This window comes from Ricinus communis, chromosome 10 (genome assembly GCF_019578655.1).
Source record: "Ricinus communis isolate WT05 ecotype wild-type chromosome 10, ASM1957865v1, whole genome shotgun sequence".
In the NCBI taxonomy this organism is placed as follows: Eukaryota; Viridiplantae; Streptophyta; class Magnoliopsida; order Malpighiales; family Euphorbiaceae; genus Ricinus; species Ricinus communis.
This window is the reverse complement of record NC_063265.1, coordinates 17,607,610-17,625,353: the sequence shown is the minus strand read 5'-3', so window position 1 is coordinate 17,625,353 and position 17,744 is coordinate 17,607,610. Positions and strand designations below refer to the sequence as shown.

The following is a 17,744-nucleotide window of genomic DNA, read 5'->3' as shown; positions in this document are numbered from 1 at the left end:
CCCATAAGATGTGTATATCTTTCAAAATAAGAAAGCAACCCTAAAAAAGTGGTATATCTTTTAATATGAGAAAACAATCTCGTAAGAGGGGTATATTTGTTAATATTAGAAAACAACTCCGTAAAAGAGGTATATTTGTCAATATTAGAAAATAATCCCGTAAGAGGGGTATATTTATCAATATGAGAAAACAACCCCGTAAGAGAGGTATATTTGTCAATATTAGAAAACAACCTCGTAAAAAAAATATATTTGTCAGTATTAGAAAACAATCCCGTAAGAGGGGTATTTCTTTCGAAATGAAAAAACAACCATAAAAGAGTGATAATTCTTTGTTTTTTTGGTAATAAAAGGAGTTCTTATGTTATAAATTAACTTTCTCAAATTGATATCTTCTCATGTTATAATTAATAAGATCAATCCATATTTATGTACTCTTAACTATTAAATTTAATAATAATGGTTGAGGTTTTATTATTTAATAAATAATTAGCTTTATAAAAATTAACTTTAAATTTAAATATTAAACAAGATCTCGATAATTTGTAAATTATAAATTATAATAGGATATGTTAACATGATGAATAGGACACATCCCAAAAATATAGGAAAAGTTGAAAAAACAAATTATAGTTCTAGCAAAAAGAAATGAAGAAAAGAACTTGAAAGATATAAGATAGTCCACGGCAATAATTACATTGTGTAATACCCTACTAAAATTCATACCAATCCTCATCACTGTAAATGTTTACACAAAGATTATGACATTGAGCTAAGTCAGCAGTAGTAAATTCTTGTTCGGCCATGCTGGAACCGACCCTTTTCATTTTTTCATCATCACTGACATCAACCACTGTTGTAGAAGCTGCGGAAGAAGAAGAACAAGAAGAAGAAGAATGTGATGAAGCAGAGACAGTAGTTTGTTCTTGTTTCTTCCCGGTAAGACGCTGCACAAGACCCCTGAACTCCTCCGGGGTGACATGAATAACATCAGGTGATTTCAGATAAATGATAACAGGAGAACGACGGTGGTTTGGAGGATGAGGCAGTAATGATTTCTTGATCTTCGAAGAGTTCTTGCTCACCATTAGTGGTGCAGGCCTTGGACCCTGCAGCTGCTTTCTTGTGGAAGAAATGACCATGTTCTTGATGTTCCAGAAGCGTATATATCTCTCTAAAATGAGTAGGTTTTTGTTTTAGGATTTATTAGAGATGGGCAAGTGGATTTATATAAGGTCCGGTATGTGAAGTTGGTTTGAAATGGCCAAATATATTTGGTATCTTTTAATTTGTTTTTTACTGGTCTTGCATTTTTGAATTGGTCATTTTGTGTGTGTTTAATATCTGTTTGTTTTGGAAGAGGTTTGCCGGCACGTAAATAAAGAGTATTATTATATTGCTATTTTCAGTTGTAATTAGATACTGAGTCAAGTCAAGTCTTCCTGTCTCGTACTTTTCTTTTTCCAATTTCTTGATTGTTTCTTTCTATTTGTCATTCTTGTAATTTTTATTTTCTTTTCTTCTCTTTCTCTATAGAATATGTCTTTCTAGATATATCAAGATTCATATTAAAATTAGTTTTATGTACGGTACAAAAAGATATTTAATGTTTTTACATGTTTAAAACTTTACAAATATATTTTTTTTTCTTTGTTTTTTTTGGAGAGAATATGGCATGGCGAATAAATTTATACTTATTTTTCTATTTTCAAATGATTATTTCAACTGCAAGTATTGAACGGGGTACCATCAGTTTGGATAACTATTTTAAACCAAAACTATCTTTTTCTGTTCGAAAGAATGATCAAATTAGAATCGGAACTAATAAGGAAATGAGATAAACAAGTCCAATTTGATTTATATAGTTTTAATCGAATGTTGGTTTATATTAAGCACTCGTACATCTAAAACTTAATAGTGATAGTTAGATTTATTTAGAATTGATATTGAATTTAATCTTATCTTCTGAAGATTTAAGTCTCACGTGTTTTAATTGAGAATGCTTTTAGTTAGCACTAAGAAGCTGTTTGATTCAGAGGTTTGATGTAGTTGATAGCTGTTTTTCACTAAACAACTATATTAAAACGTTTGGTAAAAACTTAAGAAACATCAACTGATAGCTGATTTAGAAGCTGTTTGATTTAGAGGTTTGATATAGCCGATAGTTGTTTCTCATTAAACAATTATATTAAATTATTTGTAGTGACTTAAGAAACAAGAGTTGATAGCTAAATTAGTCACAATCAGCTCTTGATTATATCATCTCTATTTTAATTTTTTTTTTTTTATCAACTGATAGCTAATTTGATTTTTTATTTATTTGGACACTATTATCCTTATTAAAACTTATTAATAATAATCTATTTTAAATTTATCTCATATAATTAAATTGTTATGTGAAATTATTCTTAATAATTAAATAATTATAATATTTAAAATTATAGTATTTGAAATTAGAAATTTTATTAGTAGAATTTAAACTTAAATTTCTACTTTTAAAATAATTTTTATAAATATTTTTAATAATAAATACAATTGAGCTAAAGAAAATTAACTATACATTTTTTAATTATTATAAGTTTTTTATTAATTTGTATCATTAAATATAATAAAATAAAATAAATTATAGTTAAGAATAAATTCTACATTCAATGGTCATTCAATATACCGACAACAATCATTAATAAAATTATACGGAAAGATTTAATTTATTAGCAATCAGCTACCAGTTGCATTAATTAGTTGAACCAAATAGGCTCTTAGTTCCAATCAGCTGTTGATTATATCTACTTTATTTTATAGTTTTTTCTTATTAGTACGATGGCCGATTTAATTTTTTATTTATTTGAATATTGTTATCCTTATTAAAACTTATTAACAATAACTTATTTTAAATTGATCTTATATAATTAAATTTTTATATTTTAAGATAAATAATAATTATTAATTTTTAAATAATTATAATATTTAAAATTATGATAATAATTATAATATTTAAAATTATGATAATAATTATAATATTTAAAATTATGATATTTAAAATTAGAAATTTTTATTAGTAGAATTTAAATTTAAATTCTATTTTTAAGATAATAATAAATATAATTGAGCTAAAGAAAATTAACTATAAATTTTTAATTATAATGAGTTATTTTTATTAATTTGCATCATTAAATATAATATAATTAAATAAAATATATTTAATGATAAATTATACATTCAATGGTCATTTAGTATATTAACAGTGTCCGCTAATAAGATTATACCAAACGATTTAATTTATCAGTTATTAGCTACTGGCTGCATTGATTAGTTAAATAAAATAAGTTTTTATTATTCAACTAATTGGCTATCGGCTGATCAATGCAGCTAACAAACTCTAATTATTCAACTAATTGGCCCATACATAGGTTACGTTTTCTTTTACAAGGAGTCAACATAAAAATTTTGTTTTGTTTCTTAATAAATTTCCTACCAAATGTCAATGCTTTGGCCCAAAGTACATGCCTAGTGTTTGACTTTTTATTTGTCTTTTCTTTCTTACCGTTACATTTATTTCTCGAGGAAACACGGTTTTTCGAAAAAGCTTTTTCTTACGTTTTTTTAATTCTTTTTATTTATACAATTTCTTTTATTTTTTTATTAAAAAATTTTATATATAAAAATAAAAAAAATAATTTTTGATTTATATCATCGTAAAACCAGCTAAAAAGATAAAATTTTTATTTTTTATTTTTTATTTTCATATTTAGTATCTATAAATTGAAAAATATTACACGTTCCTTATAACAGTCCGTGTATTTATAATAATGAGTGCGTTTTAATAACATAAAAGGTGTTATATTATAATATTTTAAAAATATATTAAAATATAATTAATAATATATTTAAATAAAATCAAAAAATTATTTAAGAATATAAAAAAAATCTGTGTTTATAGCAGCTATTTATAAGGATAAAAACCAGTTTTAATTTTATTAAAAAAATGATACTAAAAAATATTAATATAATATCAAAAAAATATTATAATGCAATTTTTAAAAAAAATCATATAAATAAATATTTTTTTAGAGTTTTAGGTCATAAAAATTAGACTATAAAAATAAAATTTTACAGATTATTTTCCATATATATTTATAAATATAACATTTTTTCTTTTAAATCAAAAAATTCTTGCTCAAACCTTGCTCCGCATATACACTAATAATATGAGCTATCGCAATGATAGCTGAGCCTCAATGATTACTCCTTCTTAGTCTATAATTTTTTCCAGATGTACTCTATATGGGATAATTATATTAATTGTTTCTTAATTTTACATTAAATTTTTTTGGTAATATACTTTTTTATATTAAGTTTTATTTTGGTTATATATCTTTTTTTTATTATAGTTATTTAATTTTAAATTTGGTAATATATTATTCACTTATCTAAAATTTAGTGATTTAATTAACTAGGACAATGATATATCTAACACTTAATGTTAAACTAACACGTATTTTAAAAAATTAAAAAATTACTATTCTAGTCATTAACTCATTTAGCCAAATTATTAATTTATTCCAAGATGAAACCTAATTTTAGGCATCAAAAATCTTCTAGGCTTTGATAATAAATCTTGGATGTTGTTTCTTTCCTTTTCTTCTCATCTTCTATTTCTCTTTTACAATAATACTCCCCTTTTTTCTGTTTAACTAATTCAGATTAATTACCTTTTCTTTATTTATTTTTATCAAGATATTATTTCCAAAGTAAAAAAATATAATAATAATAATAAATTAGAAAGAAAAAAAAAGTGAAAAACAAAAAAGGTAAGAAGAATGTTAACCACCAATTTAGTAATGTTTTTGCACTTTTTTGTATTTAAGCTATCATTTCCTTTTTGTTTCTTACATGTTCACATGTCTATTTGAGGATGTGTGATCAATTCCTATTTAGTGTAAGAAATTCAATATTAAACGAGTTTCTAACCACTAAATTAATTAAATATGAATGCTAATTTTAAAATAACGAGTATGTAGAATGTTGATCCTTGAGAGTTATTAATCATATTTTGAAGGTTACAAATAATTAAGAATGACTAATGTTATGTTTGAGTGTTTATGTGCAGTGAAGGAAAATTGGTTCTTCTAAATCTAGGCAGATTCACGACCGTGAACTTTTATTCACGGTCATGAAACTTCAGTTTTTCAACTGTAAACAAAAGTTTCCAACCATGAAGAATTCTCACTTCAAACAGCAAAAAGGTACTAGCGTTCACAACATTCTTCCCAGGCGTGAAAGCGAGAATTCATGACCATGAAAAATGCATTCCTTCCAAAACCTGAAGAAACCACAAAAGAGTTCACGACCAAAGTTTCCAGGCCGTGAAACCTAGATTCCCAGTCGCAAAAAAAAAAAGTCTTCCCAACCTTGAAGAAATAGTTCACACCTATGAATGATGACAACTCTTCAAAAACTTTAAAAAATCACAAAAGAGTTCACGCTCAAAGTTTTCAAGTCGTGAAACCTGAGTTTCTAACCGTGAGAGCAGTCTTCACGACCATGAAGAATTATTCACGGTCATGATGGGTTCAATCTTTCCAAATCTGCTTTTCGGGCTGATGTTTCACGGCCGTGGAGAATTGTTCACGCTCGTGAAGCTACATTTATGAAGGTTATTGAATAGCTATTTTTACATTTAATGAGGGTGCAATGTCTCTATTTCACTTAGAAGTATTTAAACATCATTTCTAACTGATTTAGGTCAAGAAAGAGCATTTATTTTGAGTCTCCATTATGCATTAACTCTCAACAACTTCAGATCTTCATCTTCATCTTATATTAAAGATTTAAGCTTGGAATTTGAATATTTGGGTAGTTTGATATTTAATTATTATATTCAAAATTCAAAATGTGAGATTGAGTATTTGGACAAGGAATTGAAAAAATCTTGTAATGAATATTGAAAATCTTAGAGTGTGTTAGAGTGTGAGCCTTGAAAAACACTTGGATTAGAGTGTGAGCCTTTAGGAAAACACTTGAGTTTGTTCTTAGCCTTGTAAATGAACACAAATAGAGTTAGGTTTGTAATTCTATTTGATAGTAGATCTCTCAAGAGAATTTTTAAAGAGTGGATGTAGGCAAAAGTTGGCCTAACCATTATAAATCCTTGGTGTTGTATGTTGTGCTTGATTTTCCATTTTTGGTTTAATTTATTTTTAGCTTTTGATTTCAACCAATTCACCCCCTCTTGGTTGCCATTAGAATTACATAGAACTTACAATATATGAGTATATTTTCTCCTAGTTGTCTACGACGTCGGTCCATTGAAATTGATTTTTGAGAATTGAGATTAAATGCTTCGCTTCAAAACTTCAGAATTAGAAATTTCATTTTATAGCATTAGAGATTCTATGTTGTAGAATTAAGAGATTTAGAGATTTTTTTTTCTAATAAATAAACCACTAAGATTTTAGTCTAGTGACCAAACTATATACCCAATTTAAAGTTAAATAACTGTAATGAAAAAAAAAAATTATGTTACCAAAATAAAACTTAATATAAGTTAAGTGATCATTGATATATTTATCGGACTTCCATACGTTTAAATTGATATGGGTGATAAGCTAATAGGATAGAACAAAAGAAAGAGAGCTCCTTCTCTATCAGGGTTTCTACTATAGCATATTTTTGCCTAGGGCCGCCACAGTGGTCATTACTGTTGATGATGGCCCTCGCTTTTATCCTCTAGATTTTAGTGGCAATTTTTTGATGGTTCGTGTTTTGTCTGGTGCTATTTTGCCTTTCGCCATTACCATTGCAGAGATTGTGGAAACCTTGGCGCAAATGTCACTGCCATTGCTATTGGGTTTGCTGGGATCACAAAAGGAGGTACTGGTAGTATATTTGTCCTCATGAGGGACCTTTGGTGATGTTTTGGCGACACCATCGATGGTTTACATGGTCTTTCTTGCCCTCTAAAACTCAATCCTTGTTGTTGCTCATGACCATTTTAGTGTTGATGCCTCTATCTTGAGCCTCCTTTGTCTTTATCGCATAGTTGTTTATTGTTGCTATTTAATTTGGTTTTTCAGTTATTTTGGTCATTTCTGTTCGTGAACTTTTAATTAATATCCCTTAAAACCGAATAAAAACTAAAAAAATAAACCAAACTGATTAGTTTGGTATGATTTGGTTCAGTTTTTATTTATAATTGAACCGACCAAAATTTATATAAATACTTAAAATATTATATTTTATTTATTTATTTACAAAAAAATCAATATATTTAACTATAAATATATTTTTATTTATATATATGGAGATATTTTTTTATTATTATTGATGTTGAATAAATTTTAAATATAAATAATTATAGTTTAAATTATAAACAAATAAAAAATCTCTAAACAATTCAGTTTAATTACAATCTATATTTGGGTTCAATTTAATTTGTAAACTAAAAAATTTGATTAGTCCAAAATTGAATAGAATTTAGCCGACCGTTGCTCTTCCCTGTATTTGTTTTTGTTTAGTGTCTAGGAGTTACATAATCAATAAAATTTATTAGTCATTTGCTTCATTTGATTTGATGGTTCAAATGAATTCAAAACATTTCCTCTCTTTTAAGAGAATTTGTTTTTATATGGTCTTCGCAGCAACCACTGAGTTCCTTCTCTTCAGACTTTAGCTAATTTTTCAAGCTTTGCTGGTTCTTTGGAGTCTGAATTACCTCTGATTTGACATTCTTATGGTTTTCTCTGTTCATCATTGATTTTTTTTTTTTTATGCTCTTTATAATCTTTGTATATATTTATAGAAACCTGAGTTTTACTGGGTTCTAGGTTTTGGAACTCTTTTTCTTGAATGAAGTTTCCATTTTAACTGTTGAAAAAAGGAAAAAAGAGAATATTGGTACGCAGCTTCCCATGCACGTGCTTGAAACTAGCATAAGGTTCGTACTTAATTCTTATTCTTATATTTGCAAGCTATCAATTTCATCAAGAAATAGTCGCATTAGATTATATCTTTTTATTTAATGCATGTAATAAAATGTCAAGGTAATTTCTTAATTGTATATCCAATGTCGCCTAGAAGCATCCAGAGATGGATCTTGAATTAGGAATTTACGTACCAAAATCTATATCAGTTTCAGAATTATTTAATATATATATATATATATATATATATATATATATATATATATATATATATATATATATATATATATATAAGCAGAGATTTTGTCAAATTTTAATCTGGTGGTCAAGGGTTTTCATATTTAGAATGGATCTCGAGTTGGATATTTATTATCTCATTTTTCTGTAGCAGTTAAAAAGAAAAATTCAAAAGTAAATATTTTTATATTTTGAGATGGATCTTAAGTTGAAGATTTTTTTCTTTTTTTTTTTATAAATATTATAATAGTAAAAAGTTTATACAATTTGACACGTTATTTATAGACTAAATTAATTATATAATGATATATAATTTTATTTATTAATTTATTTATTTACTATCATTAACAATTCATGATTGAAATTTAACTAATAGAAATAATAATAATTAATAAATAAAGTGATATATCACCGTACAATTAATTTAGTTTACATATGACATGATAGGTTGAGTCTACCGTGCATAATTAATATTTTTTTTAAATGGCCTCAAGGCAGAAGAGATTATAGCTTATTAGCAACCCATCATTATAGAGCATGTCTTATCCAGGTTTATTAGCTTAATTTCACATTGTTTTGATGAACTTTTTCTATTTTTATTTCTTTCTCTAATGGATGTTATTTTCTTAATCAATTCTAATAGATGTTTATTGTTAAAATATTGGTTAAATCTTGTTACAGAAATTTATACAACAAATCATTAAATCAATTTATACATAAAATCCTCATTCTTAAGGATATCTATGGTTTTGATAATCCGATGTGTTTTGTTTAGGGATGGGAAGTTCTAGTTATTATATTCCAGCATCTAATTTTATTTGTTTAATAAATTTTGAGAAACCGATTCATTTTTATTTTGGAGTTTTTTCTTGTAATTAATTTAAATGTTTTTATACTTATATTATTTTTTATTAAGAATAATTGATAATAAATATTTTGTCCCAAAAATAATTTAACTTTGTACAATCAATTTTTAATATAGAAATAAATATTATTTAAAATTATAATTAATATTTAGTTAATATGATAATATAATATCTAGTATTTTACTGAATAAATTTTATATTAGTAACATTTAAATTTGAAATTTATCTCGAAAATAGTCTAAAATTTTATTTGGCAATACATTTACAGTAATATTAATCTGAATATTTTTAGATGATATACTCTATTTTAAATTATTTATTAAATAAAAATATAAAAGTAAAATCATTTAATAAATTAAAATGTTAAGTTTTATAATACTTACCACCATAATTATAACTATTAACTATTTTTTTTATTACGGGAAGTAGAGATAAAGATTCGAACTTGAGAACTTTACTAGAGTTATATAGAACTCACGAGCCAAATATAATAATAATTATTAATGATCACCAAGTGTTAAATTAGTTTTTTTTTTAGACTAGAGTAAACGTTTTGTCTATGTTTTAATGTATTTATATATTAATTAAATAAAAATAATATTAAAATATGAGACAGACTAAAAATTAGGAAAAAAGAAAGAAGAAAAAACTATCCTTTCTATTCAGCCAAAAACAAAAGGAGGGAAAGGTTAGTTAATAACCACCTAAAGTTCGCACGTGGGTGCATTCCAGCAGTAAGAATTGGAGAAGAAGGCGGGAAGAATTATACGGTCACTTCAAAAACTCTACACTATGATCTATCTATCATTTCTTTCCTATCATTTGGTTAAAACACATTAATTAACATTATAATTACATTTATCAGTCCCTTAATCATTAACCCCCCTTATCATTAATTTGCTTGACAATGCTAATAACAGAAAATGTATGATCATATCAACTATCTCCATTTTTTTCCAGAACCAGCAAACTCAATTTTTCCTTCATTTTTTTCTCTCTCCTAATTCAAAATTTTATAGTTTCATCTATTTTTTTAATATCTTTTTTTTTTTCTTTGTCTAAATGCATTTCATGATTATTCAATTTACACCCTATGTTCCATTGTTTTTTTTTTTTATTTTTATTTGGATTCAAAATCTTTTTGAGTGTTCTTAGCTATTTGTTACCCAATCCAAATCCAGATTCATTACAATTAATTTTTTTTGTTCGATTTTAATTATTAATTTAGGGTTTGAGATCTTGGAGTTTCTGTTTGATTGATTTAGAAAAGTGCAATTAGAGGAGAAGAAAAGCTGCAGTCGGGGTTTCCAAACAAGAATTGTTGTTTGGACCCAAATTTCCCATTCTGTGGATTTGATTTTCCTTTTTTCTTAAAAATAAAAATTTGGCATCAATAATTGGGTTATTAGAGACTAATCTAGATTATTTTGAGGGTGAATTTCGAAGAAAAGAGTTAATAAGAAGTTAAAGATTTGGTCTTTTTTAAAGACTTTTTAATTTTTATTTTTGATGGGGAATACATGTGTAGGACCAAACCTTAGCCCCAATGGATTCTTACAATCTGTTACTGCTGCTGTTTGGCGAACCCGGCCACCGGAGGATAGGTTACCACCTCCTTCTAAAGAAGATCAAAACAGCAACAAAAGTGATATATCAAAGAAATCTGAAGAAAGTTCAAAGAAAGGATCCAATCATGCCCCAATTCAAGATACCCCACCTGAAATGGTTAAGATTACTGACGCACCACCTAAAGCCATGGAACATGAAAAATCGATCAGGCCTGAGATGAGGAATGTAAGTATTAAGGTTGCTGAGGATCCAAAACCCAAGAAATCCAATCATTTCAAGAGAGTTTCTAGTGCAGGGCTGCAAATGGACTCAGTTTTAGGGCGAAAAACAGGCAATTTGAAGGAAATTTATAGCTTAGGGAGGAAGCTTGGACAAGGCCAATTTGGGACTACATTTCTTTGTATTGAGAAAGCTACTGGGAGAGATTTTGCTTGTAAATCTATTGCGAAAAGGAAGTTGACGACGCAGGAGGATGTAGAGGATGTTAGGAGAGAAATTCAGATAATGCATCATTTGGAAGGTCATCCTAATGTTATCAAAATTATTGATGCCTATGAGGATGCTGTTGCAGTTCATGTTGTTATGGAACTTTGTGCTGGAGGTGAACTTTTTGATAGAATTATTCAGAGAGGGCATTATACAGAAAGAAAAGCTGCTGAGCTTGCAAGGTTGATAGTTGGTGTTGTGCAAGCATGCCATTCTTTAGGTGTTATGCATAGGGACTTGAAGCCGGAGAATTTTCTATTTGTTGATCACGAAGAAGAGGCAGCTCTTAAAACGATAGACTTTGGGCTTTCAGTGTTCTTCAGGCCAGGTACACCTCTGAGCTGCCTGTTACTCTTTTTCTTTTCTACTAAATTTTTAAGTGTTATATCTATATGGCTATGATTAGAAGCCTTTACATGAAGTCTGCAACTAATTCTTAGTCTAGCATTTCCTTTCTTCTTTTGGTATATGGAATTACTTCAAAATTCAAATAACTATATTCTGTCCATCATTTTCTTCTCTTGATTTCAAAAAGTATATGCAGTATATTCCATGGGATGACTCTGTTTAGGCTTATATATTCTGATCCGTATAACTTATTAATTTCCTTGCTATTTAGACTTAAGTCTTTCTTAGTTGTGGAGGTCAGCATCCTCTGTGATGTGCTTTGATATCTAAATGTAAAACTTAAGCTTAAACGTGATAGATAAAACTTTGTTCTTGGAACTATAAGGAAGCTTAGTTACTTTTTTTTTGGTCTTCATGTTCCCAAGAAAAGGAAAAGAACTCTCATTCTCTTTTTCCTTTTTTCCTTTTCTTGGACTCGAGCCAGAGGGAAAAGGAAGCTGGGATTTGGGTACTCTTTGTTTATTCATTCTTCATTCTGACTTTATAACAATAGATATTATTGCCAAGAAAGCTTAAATTCTAATGAGTGCATGGGGAAAGAAAAAAATAACACAGTGACGTGCAAGACTAGGCCTCTCAGATCAACAGTGGTCGGAGTTCTCTTGTCAGAGACTGGATAAATCTGAATGCGCATAGAAATGTCAAAAAGTCTCCTGGAGAAGATTCTGCAAGGGGAGGTACAGGGATGACCTTGATTGGATTACTGCAGGATTTACATTTCAGATTGGTGCATGTACTCTAAATCATGGCTGACATTTAGGGCTTCCTTTTTAAATATATTTCTTTAACTTCTACAGTGGCTTCGTTGAAGGACTATAGGCATGTATGGAATTATAGCCTCAAAAGTAGTTGTTCAGTGTTTGTCAAGTGATATAGGTATTTAAATCTGAACATTTTATTTTTTCTTTCAAGCTTATAAGCAAATGAGGGTTTAATCACCGCATAATTTTTTTACACAGCAATTCATTGGAGACTCTTTCCAGTTTCTGATACAGCTATAGTGATTCTGACTTGCCTTTGGATGAGTATTTGCCTTATGCTTTTCAGACTCTGGCAGTTTTGGTTAATTAGTTTTTGAAAGCTGTCCGACCAGAAAAGTATACATTTATAGGCAATAGTTGAAGACTAAAACTTCAATGGTGGCTAAGGAGTTCTTATAATGCTAGTCTAAGGCCTGATAGTTTGTGTATTAGGGATTTTTTTGGTGAAAACAATATATATGATCAGTTCTCATGGTTCATTTAATTTGTTTCTGCCTTTTATCTGATTGCCTTTTGGCCATACTCTTTTCCTTGTATGGATATTGATGAGGAGAATATATATAAGATTAGGTGGGTTGTCTTTGCTTGGGTTAAATCAGTGCACTGATTTCTATCCTAAGAGGATTCTTGAAAGGCAATAACTTTTGTTCGACATTTTTCTTATTGTACCATGCATTCTTACTTGCCTAAACTACATAATTTGTGACTGAACTACAAAATAGGTTCTTCTCCTTTTCTATTTTATAATTGAATTAACTTTTTGGAGATGTTCTCATATGCAATTAGAAGGACAAACTCCAAAACTTATGTATGGACAGACAAAATTAATTGGCTGGAAATGATTACATGACAATGGCACGCAAGAGATTACAGATCTAGTTTGAGCTCATATCAGATGACAAATGGCGAGTCCTATTGAGGGCTTGGTGGACTTCAAAATTTGAGTATGTCAACTTCTGATTCTGGCAGAAGGAATATCACTTAATTGATTAAGAGTTAATTTGGATAAATTGCGTCTGTCAGTAATTACAAAAACAAGACTCTTCATAAATATTTATTCCCATACATAACGATAAAATTTGATCATGCCAGAAATTTAAGTTTTTCATGCCTAGTATAAAGTTACTATGTTAGTATGTCATCAATTCCTTAAATTCCTGTGAAAGTGATAAATGCGTAATCTGGCACAGTTTCTCTAATGCCTGTGCTTGTTTGAAACTTTGTAAGCATTGCTTTATTTTCATTCTCAGTTTGTTGGAGCCAGTATGTAACTACTTATTGGTAATGCAGGCGAAACATTCTCTGATGTAGTCGGGAGTCCATACTATGTAGCCCCAGAAGTGTTGAAGAAACATTATGGTCCAGAGTGTGATGTTTGGAGTGCCGGGGTTATCATTTATATTTTACTGAGTGGTGTCCCCCCATTTTGGGATGGTGAGATGCATGATTTTAGGTTTTGTTGCTTGTACTTTTTTAATGATTCTTTGCAATATTCAGCGGTGTCTAATTTTTTGGTTTGTTGTGTCATGTTTGGAATCAGAAACGGAACAAGGAATATTTGAGCAAGTTTTGAAAGGTGAACTAGACTTCATATCAGAACCTTGGCCTAATATATCTGAAAGTGCAAAAGATCTGGTGAGAAAAATGCTTGTAAGGGACCCTAAAAAGCGGCTGACAGCCCATGAAGTTCTCTGTAAGTATGCATGCTGCTGCAGTCTTATTGTTGTGGTATGTTATGAACAGATAATGCATTAACTTAATTTGACTCTTGTCCTTAATATCTCTTTTGTTATTTATATTTGTGAATAATGCAGAAAAATTTTCTGATAAAGCATTTTATCTTTTTAGTTCCAAAGTAAATCCAGAAATATATATTTGGTAGCTGAAACTATATATATATATATATATATTTTTTTTTTTTTGAAATCGGTAGCTGAAACTATTTAAGTACTGCATAGGTGGAAGCTTGTGCAGTCCAATGCTCTAGTGATTACCATGCTATTGTTCGTGAAACCAAAGTATTCAGCTTGCCTGCTTCATGGTTTAGGAGAGTTGGATGTCTGTTAAGAATCTGTTTTTATATTAATGTTTTAAGTTATAGCAGTTTATTTCTCATTCTTTTTGTTCTTTTTGCAGGTCATCCTTGGGTTCAGGTGGATGGTCTTGCCCCCGATAGACCTCTTGATTCGGCTGTTTTAAGTCGTTTGAAGCAATTCTCAGCCATGAACAAGCTCAAGAGAATTGCTATTAGAGTGCGTGTTTCTCTTCTCTTAAAAAGTTGGACATTGCTATTGGAATAATCAGTTTAGGTGTTTCCGAAGATGCGTCGATAAGTTATTTTTTACTTGTTCTAGATTCTCTGGAAATAAACGGCCAATTTTGTTTGCTCATCTCTTTTTCTAATGCAGGTCATTGCTGAAACCCTGTCTGAAGAGGAAATTGCAGGCCTAAAAGAAATGTTCAAGATGATAGACACAGATGGTAGTGGACAGATTTCACTTGATGAATTGAAGACTGGTTTAGAAAGAGTGGGAGCTATTCTCAAGGATTCTGAGATCGACTCATTAATGCAAGCAGTAAGTGCTAGCCTAAGATTGTGATTCAGAGCTTTAAGTTGTCTCATAGTTTATAGTCTTGATGGTAGCTCTCCTTCTTTTCGTTTATTTTATTTTTGTTTGAAACTGCATGGCAGAATATCCACTGTGTTAGAAACTAAAGAACAAACATTTTCTGTTTTCTATGAGTAAAAGTTGTTGAATTTATTGCAACTCCTTGTGAACAAAGGGTGAGCTCAAATGAATACTTTGAGAACTGTGTCTGCCTCAAGTCATAATCTTCTTGTTTTTAGTTTTTTTATCATTGTTATTCTTATTTTCCACTCCTCTTGGAAATCTTGCTGATTGGACGAAATCTCAGCTAAGCCTTTGTTTGGTTTGGTTATAATAGTATAGCAAGTACGTATTAGGAAGGGGAACAAAAGCAATACCTTGCCTAGCTGCAAAACATTGATGTTTGTAGGGGCAGAGGCTTGTGCATACATGCAGTCTTTCAAAGCAACTGGAGTACAGTATGAATTTAGATGAATAGGTCATGAAGAAGTTTACTTGTTTGTCTTTGTTACAGTTATTGTTCTTTGAGATCCTATTTAGAGCCTTAAAGTTGCAACGTCAGCACTTGGGCACCTATAGGTCCTCAATCGATTGTCTTGGATACGAGAAAGTTGGTACTTATGCTGTGTTTGATTCTAGTTAAACTTTTCCTTCTTTTGAAATTTCAGGCGGATATTGACAACAGTGGTACCATAGACTATGGTGAATTCATAGCAGCAATGCTCCATCTAAACAAGATTGACAAGGAGGATCATCTATTTGCAGCTTTCTCTTACTTTGATAAAGATGGGAGTGGATACATCACACAAGATGAGCTCCAACAGGCCTGTGACCAATTTGGGTTAGGTGATATTCACATTGAAGATATAATACGTGAAGTTGATCAGGATAATGTAAATGCTTTCTTTCTTTTCTTGTCTTCTTTCTCTTTTGAACTGTAAATGGTTGCTTACTTGCTAGGGAATTGCTCTTTCTGTTCCTTCTAGTATCAGGTATGCATAATAGCTTAGATGTTAATATGGTTTTTTTTCTACGGCTATTGTGTTCTTCCAGGATGGTCGGATTGATTACAGCGAATTTGTGGCCATGATGCAAGATTCTGGTTGGTCGGAGCGGAGATCAAAATAGCACATTGTATTTGATAAAAGAGATGCCTCGATGCAATAGTACCTGACCTGGTATGGCAACACCAACAGAGTTAGTCCATATTGTAGTTTCTAGCTAGCATTTGTTGTCATTGTAAACATCAGGCAGGGTTGAGAGAGGGTGAAAAAGTGAGTTTTCTTTTCATTTTAGTCTATTTACCTTCCATTTGTCTACTAAGTATATTAATTTGGATTAGATTGCAGGTTTGTAAGTTCAAAGCCTCGTTGTTCATAATTTAACTTTTTCCTTTTTCCAAAACAATGAAGATTACATTTCATCTTAATGCTTCGCTGCTATTTCATGTTTTCAGCTGTAACGACTAAATGATTATGGTTTCATTTGAGATGGGCCATAGCTCTCTGTCTCCATTATGCATTCTTTCCCCGTTAAAGCAAAGATCTTCACGTTTAAAGCAATGATTTCGACTGATTCTGATTCGGGAAAAATAAATGATGATGGTGATGATATGAATTGGTTAGATTACATTATGGATCAAACTCAAGCTATTTAAATAGCTTGATGAGTCGAACTCAAATTTCATAACATTTAATTTGACAGGCTGGTAAGTATTATTCAATTTTTATTGTTTTACTAATTTATCTTCAATATAACAAAGAAATAAACTCTGGTACTGTATCCACTCGACTCCACTTCATTATTACCCCTAATCTTGATAATAAAATGATGCCTTTTCTCGATGAACCAACCTAAAAATAGCTATATGTGAGTTGAGGGGAGTAGATTCTTGAGTCTAGTTGGTCCATTCCTGTACTGGGTGCTGTACATTGAATTGTAACACAGTCTTTATCTAGTCTGAAAGGAGTATTTTTCAGTACGCATATTTTGTCCTGTTTAATTATTTAGGACAGACACTTGGGGATGCAGATATGCTTAACAAGGAGGTCCCTGCATCATCATCAGAAGCAGTAGCATTAAACGTGTGATTATATATAGCAGCGGCAGCCACGTCTGACAGGAAATTGTCCTGTTAAAATTTGCTCTTTTGTGTTGTGTCAGTCTATTTTCAAGAAGGCTTTGTTCAAGACTTCCTCAGAAGAAGTATGGATGCGTATATGCAACTTGCTGATGGGTTCTTGGCTTATTGCTTTATTATTTTCTTCCCATAAATAATTAAGCTCAAAGGACAGAAAGGAAAGCTACTAATGCACCCCTCCACCCTCTTGATAGTATTGATGCCAGAGCAGTCTCGTCTCTACCCTCTGTGCCTTTTTTTTTTTTTTTCTTTTTTTAAATCTCTGTCGAAGTAAGGGACCAGCGAACCTGTACCCTAATGTACCATGCTATTGAACTTGTACCCTGTTTGACCATTTGTTACCCTCTCCTCTCCCTAAATGTGACACAAGATTGAAGGAGATGGTGGGTGGAAATGGATTGTTTTTCTATTATTATTATTTAAAAGAAAGATTACTAGAATTCTTTTATTATTTTATTAGTAAATCTAATCTTATGAATCCCCTTTGCTCAGTGTTATATATATTATAATCAAGTTAAAACAAATTATTTACAAATAAATTACGAAAGAGAAAAAGGAGATTTTCATTCATACGAACTTAAATTTACAATTCTTTTTCCTTTTTGCCAATTTTCTTTGAGTTATGTTTTTCCAATTTTGTTTTAACTAAGAAACATGGGGGCCAAAGCACATAACACCTTGACCTAACAAACACTATCTTTTGCATTAAATCCACAGATACACCTTTTTCTGAACTTTCCAAAGAA

General features: G+C 29.8%; 2 protein-coding genes across 2 annotated transcripts; one reads left to right on the top strand and one right to left on the bottom strand.

The window, feature by feature from the left end:
• Nucleotides 1-649: 649 nt before the first annotated feature.
• Nucleotides 650-2,340, bottom strand: LOC112535587 (VQ motif-containing protein 8, chloroplastic). Its single transcript, XM_048370113.1, has one exon. It carries the CDS (start codon nucleotides 1,140-1,142, stop codon nucleotides 714-716), a length of 429 nt encoding a protein of 142 aa, XP_048226070.1. The 5' UTR covers nucleotides 1,143-2,340; the 3' UTR covers nucleotides 650-713.
• A 7,372-nt stretch (nucleotides 2,341-9,712) lies between these two features.
• LOC8259796 (calcium-dependent protein kinase 20) lies at nucleotides 9,713-16,300 on the top strand. Its single transcript, XM_002524055.4, has 7 exons — nucleotides 9,713-11,408; nucleotides 13,540-13,683; nucleotides 13,790-13,942; nucleotides 14,386-14,501; nucleotides 14,658-14,825; nucleotides 15,527-15,751; nucleotides 15,912-16,300. The coding sequence occupies exons 1-7, from the start codon at nucleotides 10,535-10,537 to the stop codon at nucleotides 15,984-15,986; spliced, it is 1,755 nt and encodes a 584-aa protein (XP_002524101.1). The 5' UTR covers nucleotides 9,713-10,534; the 3' UTR covers nucleotides 15,987-16,300.
• Nucleotides 16,301-17,744: the final 1,444 nt, after the last annotated feature.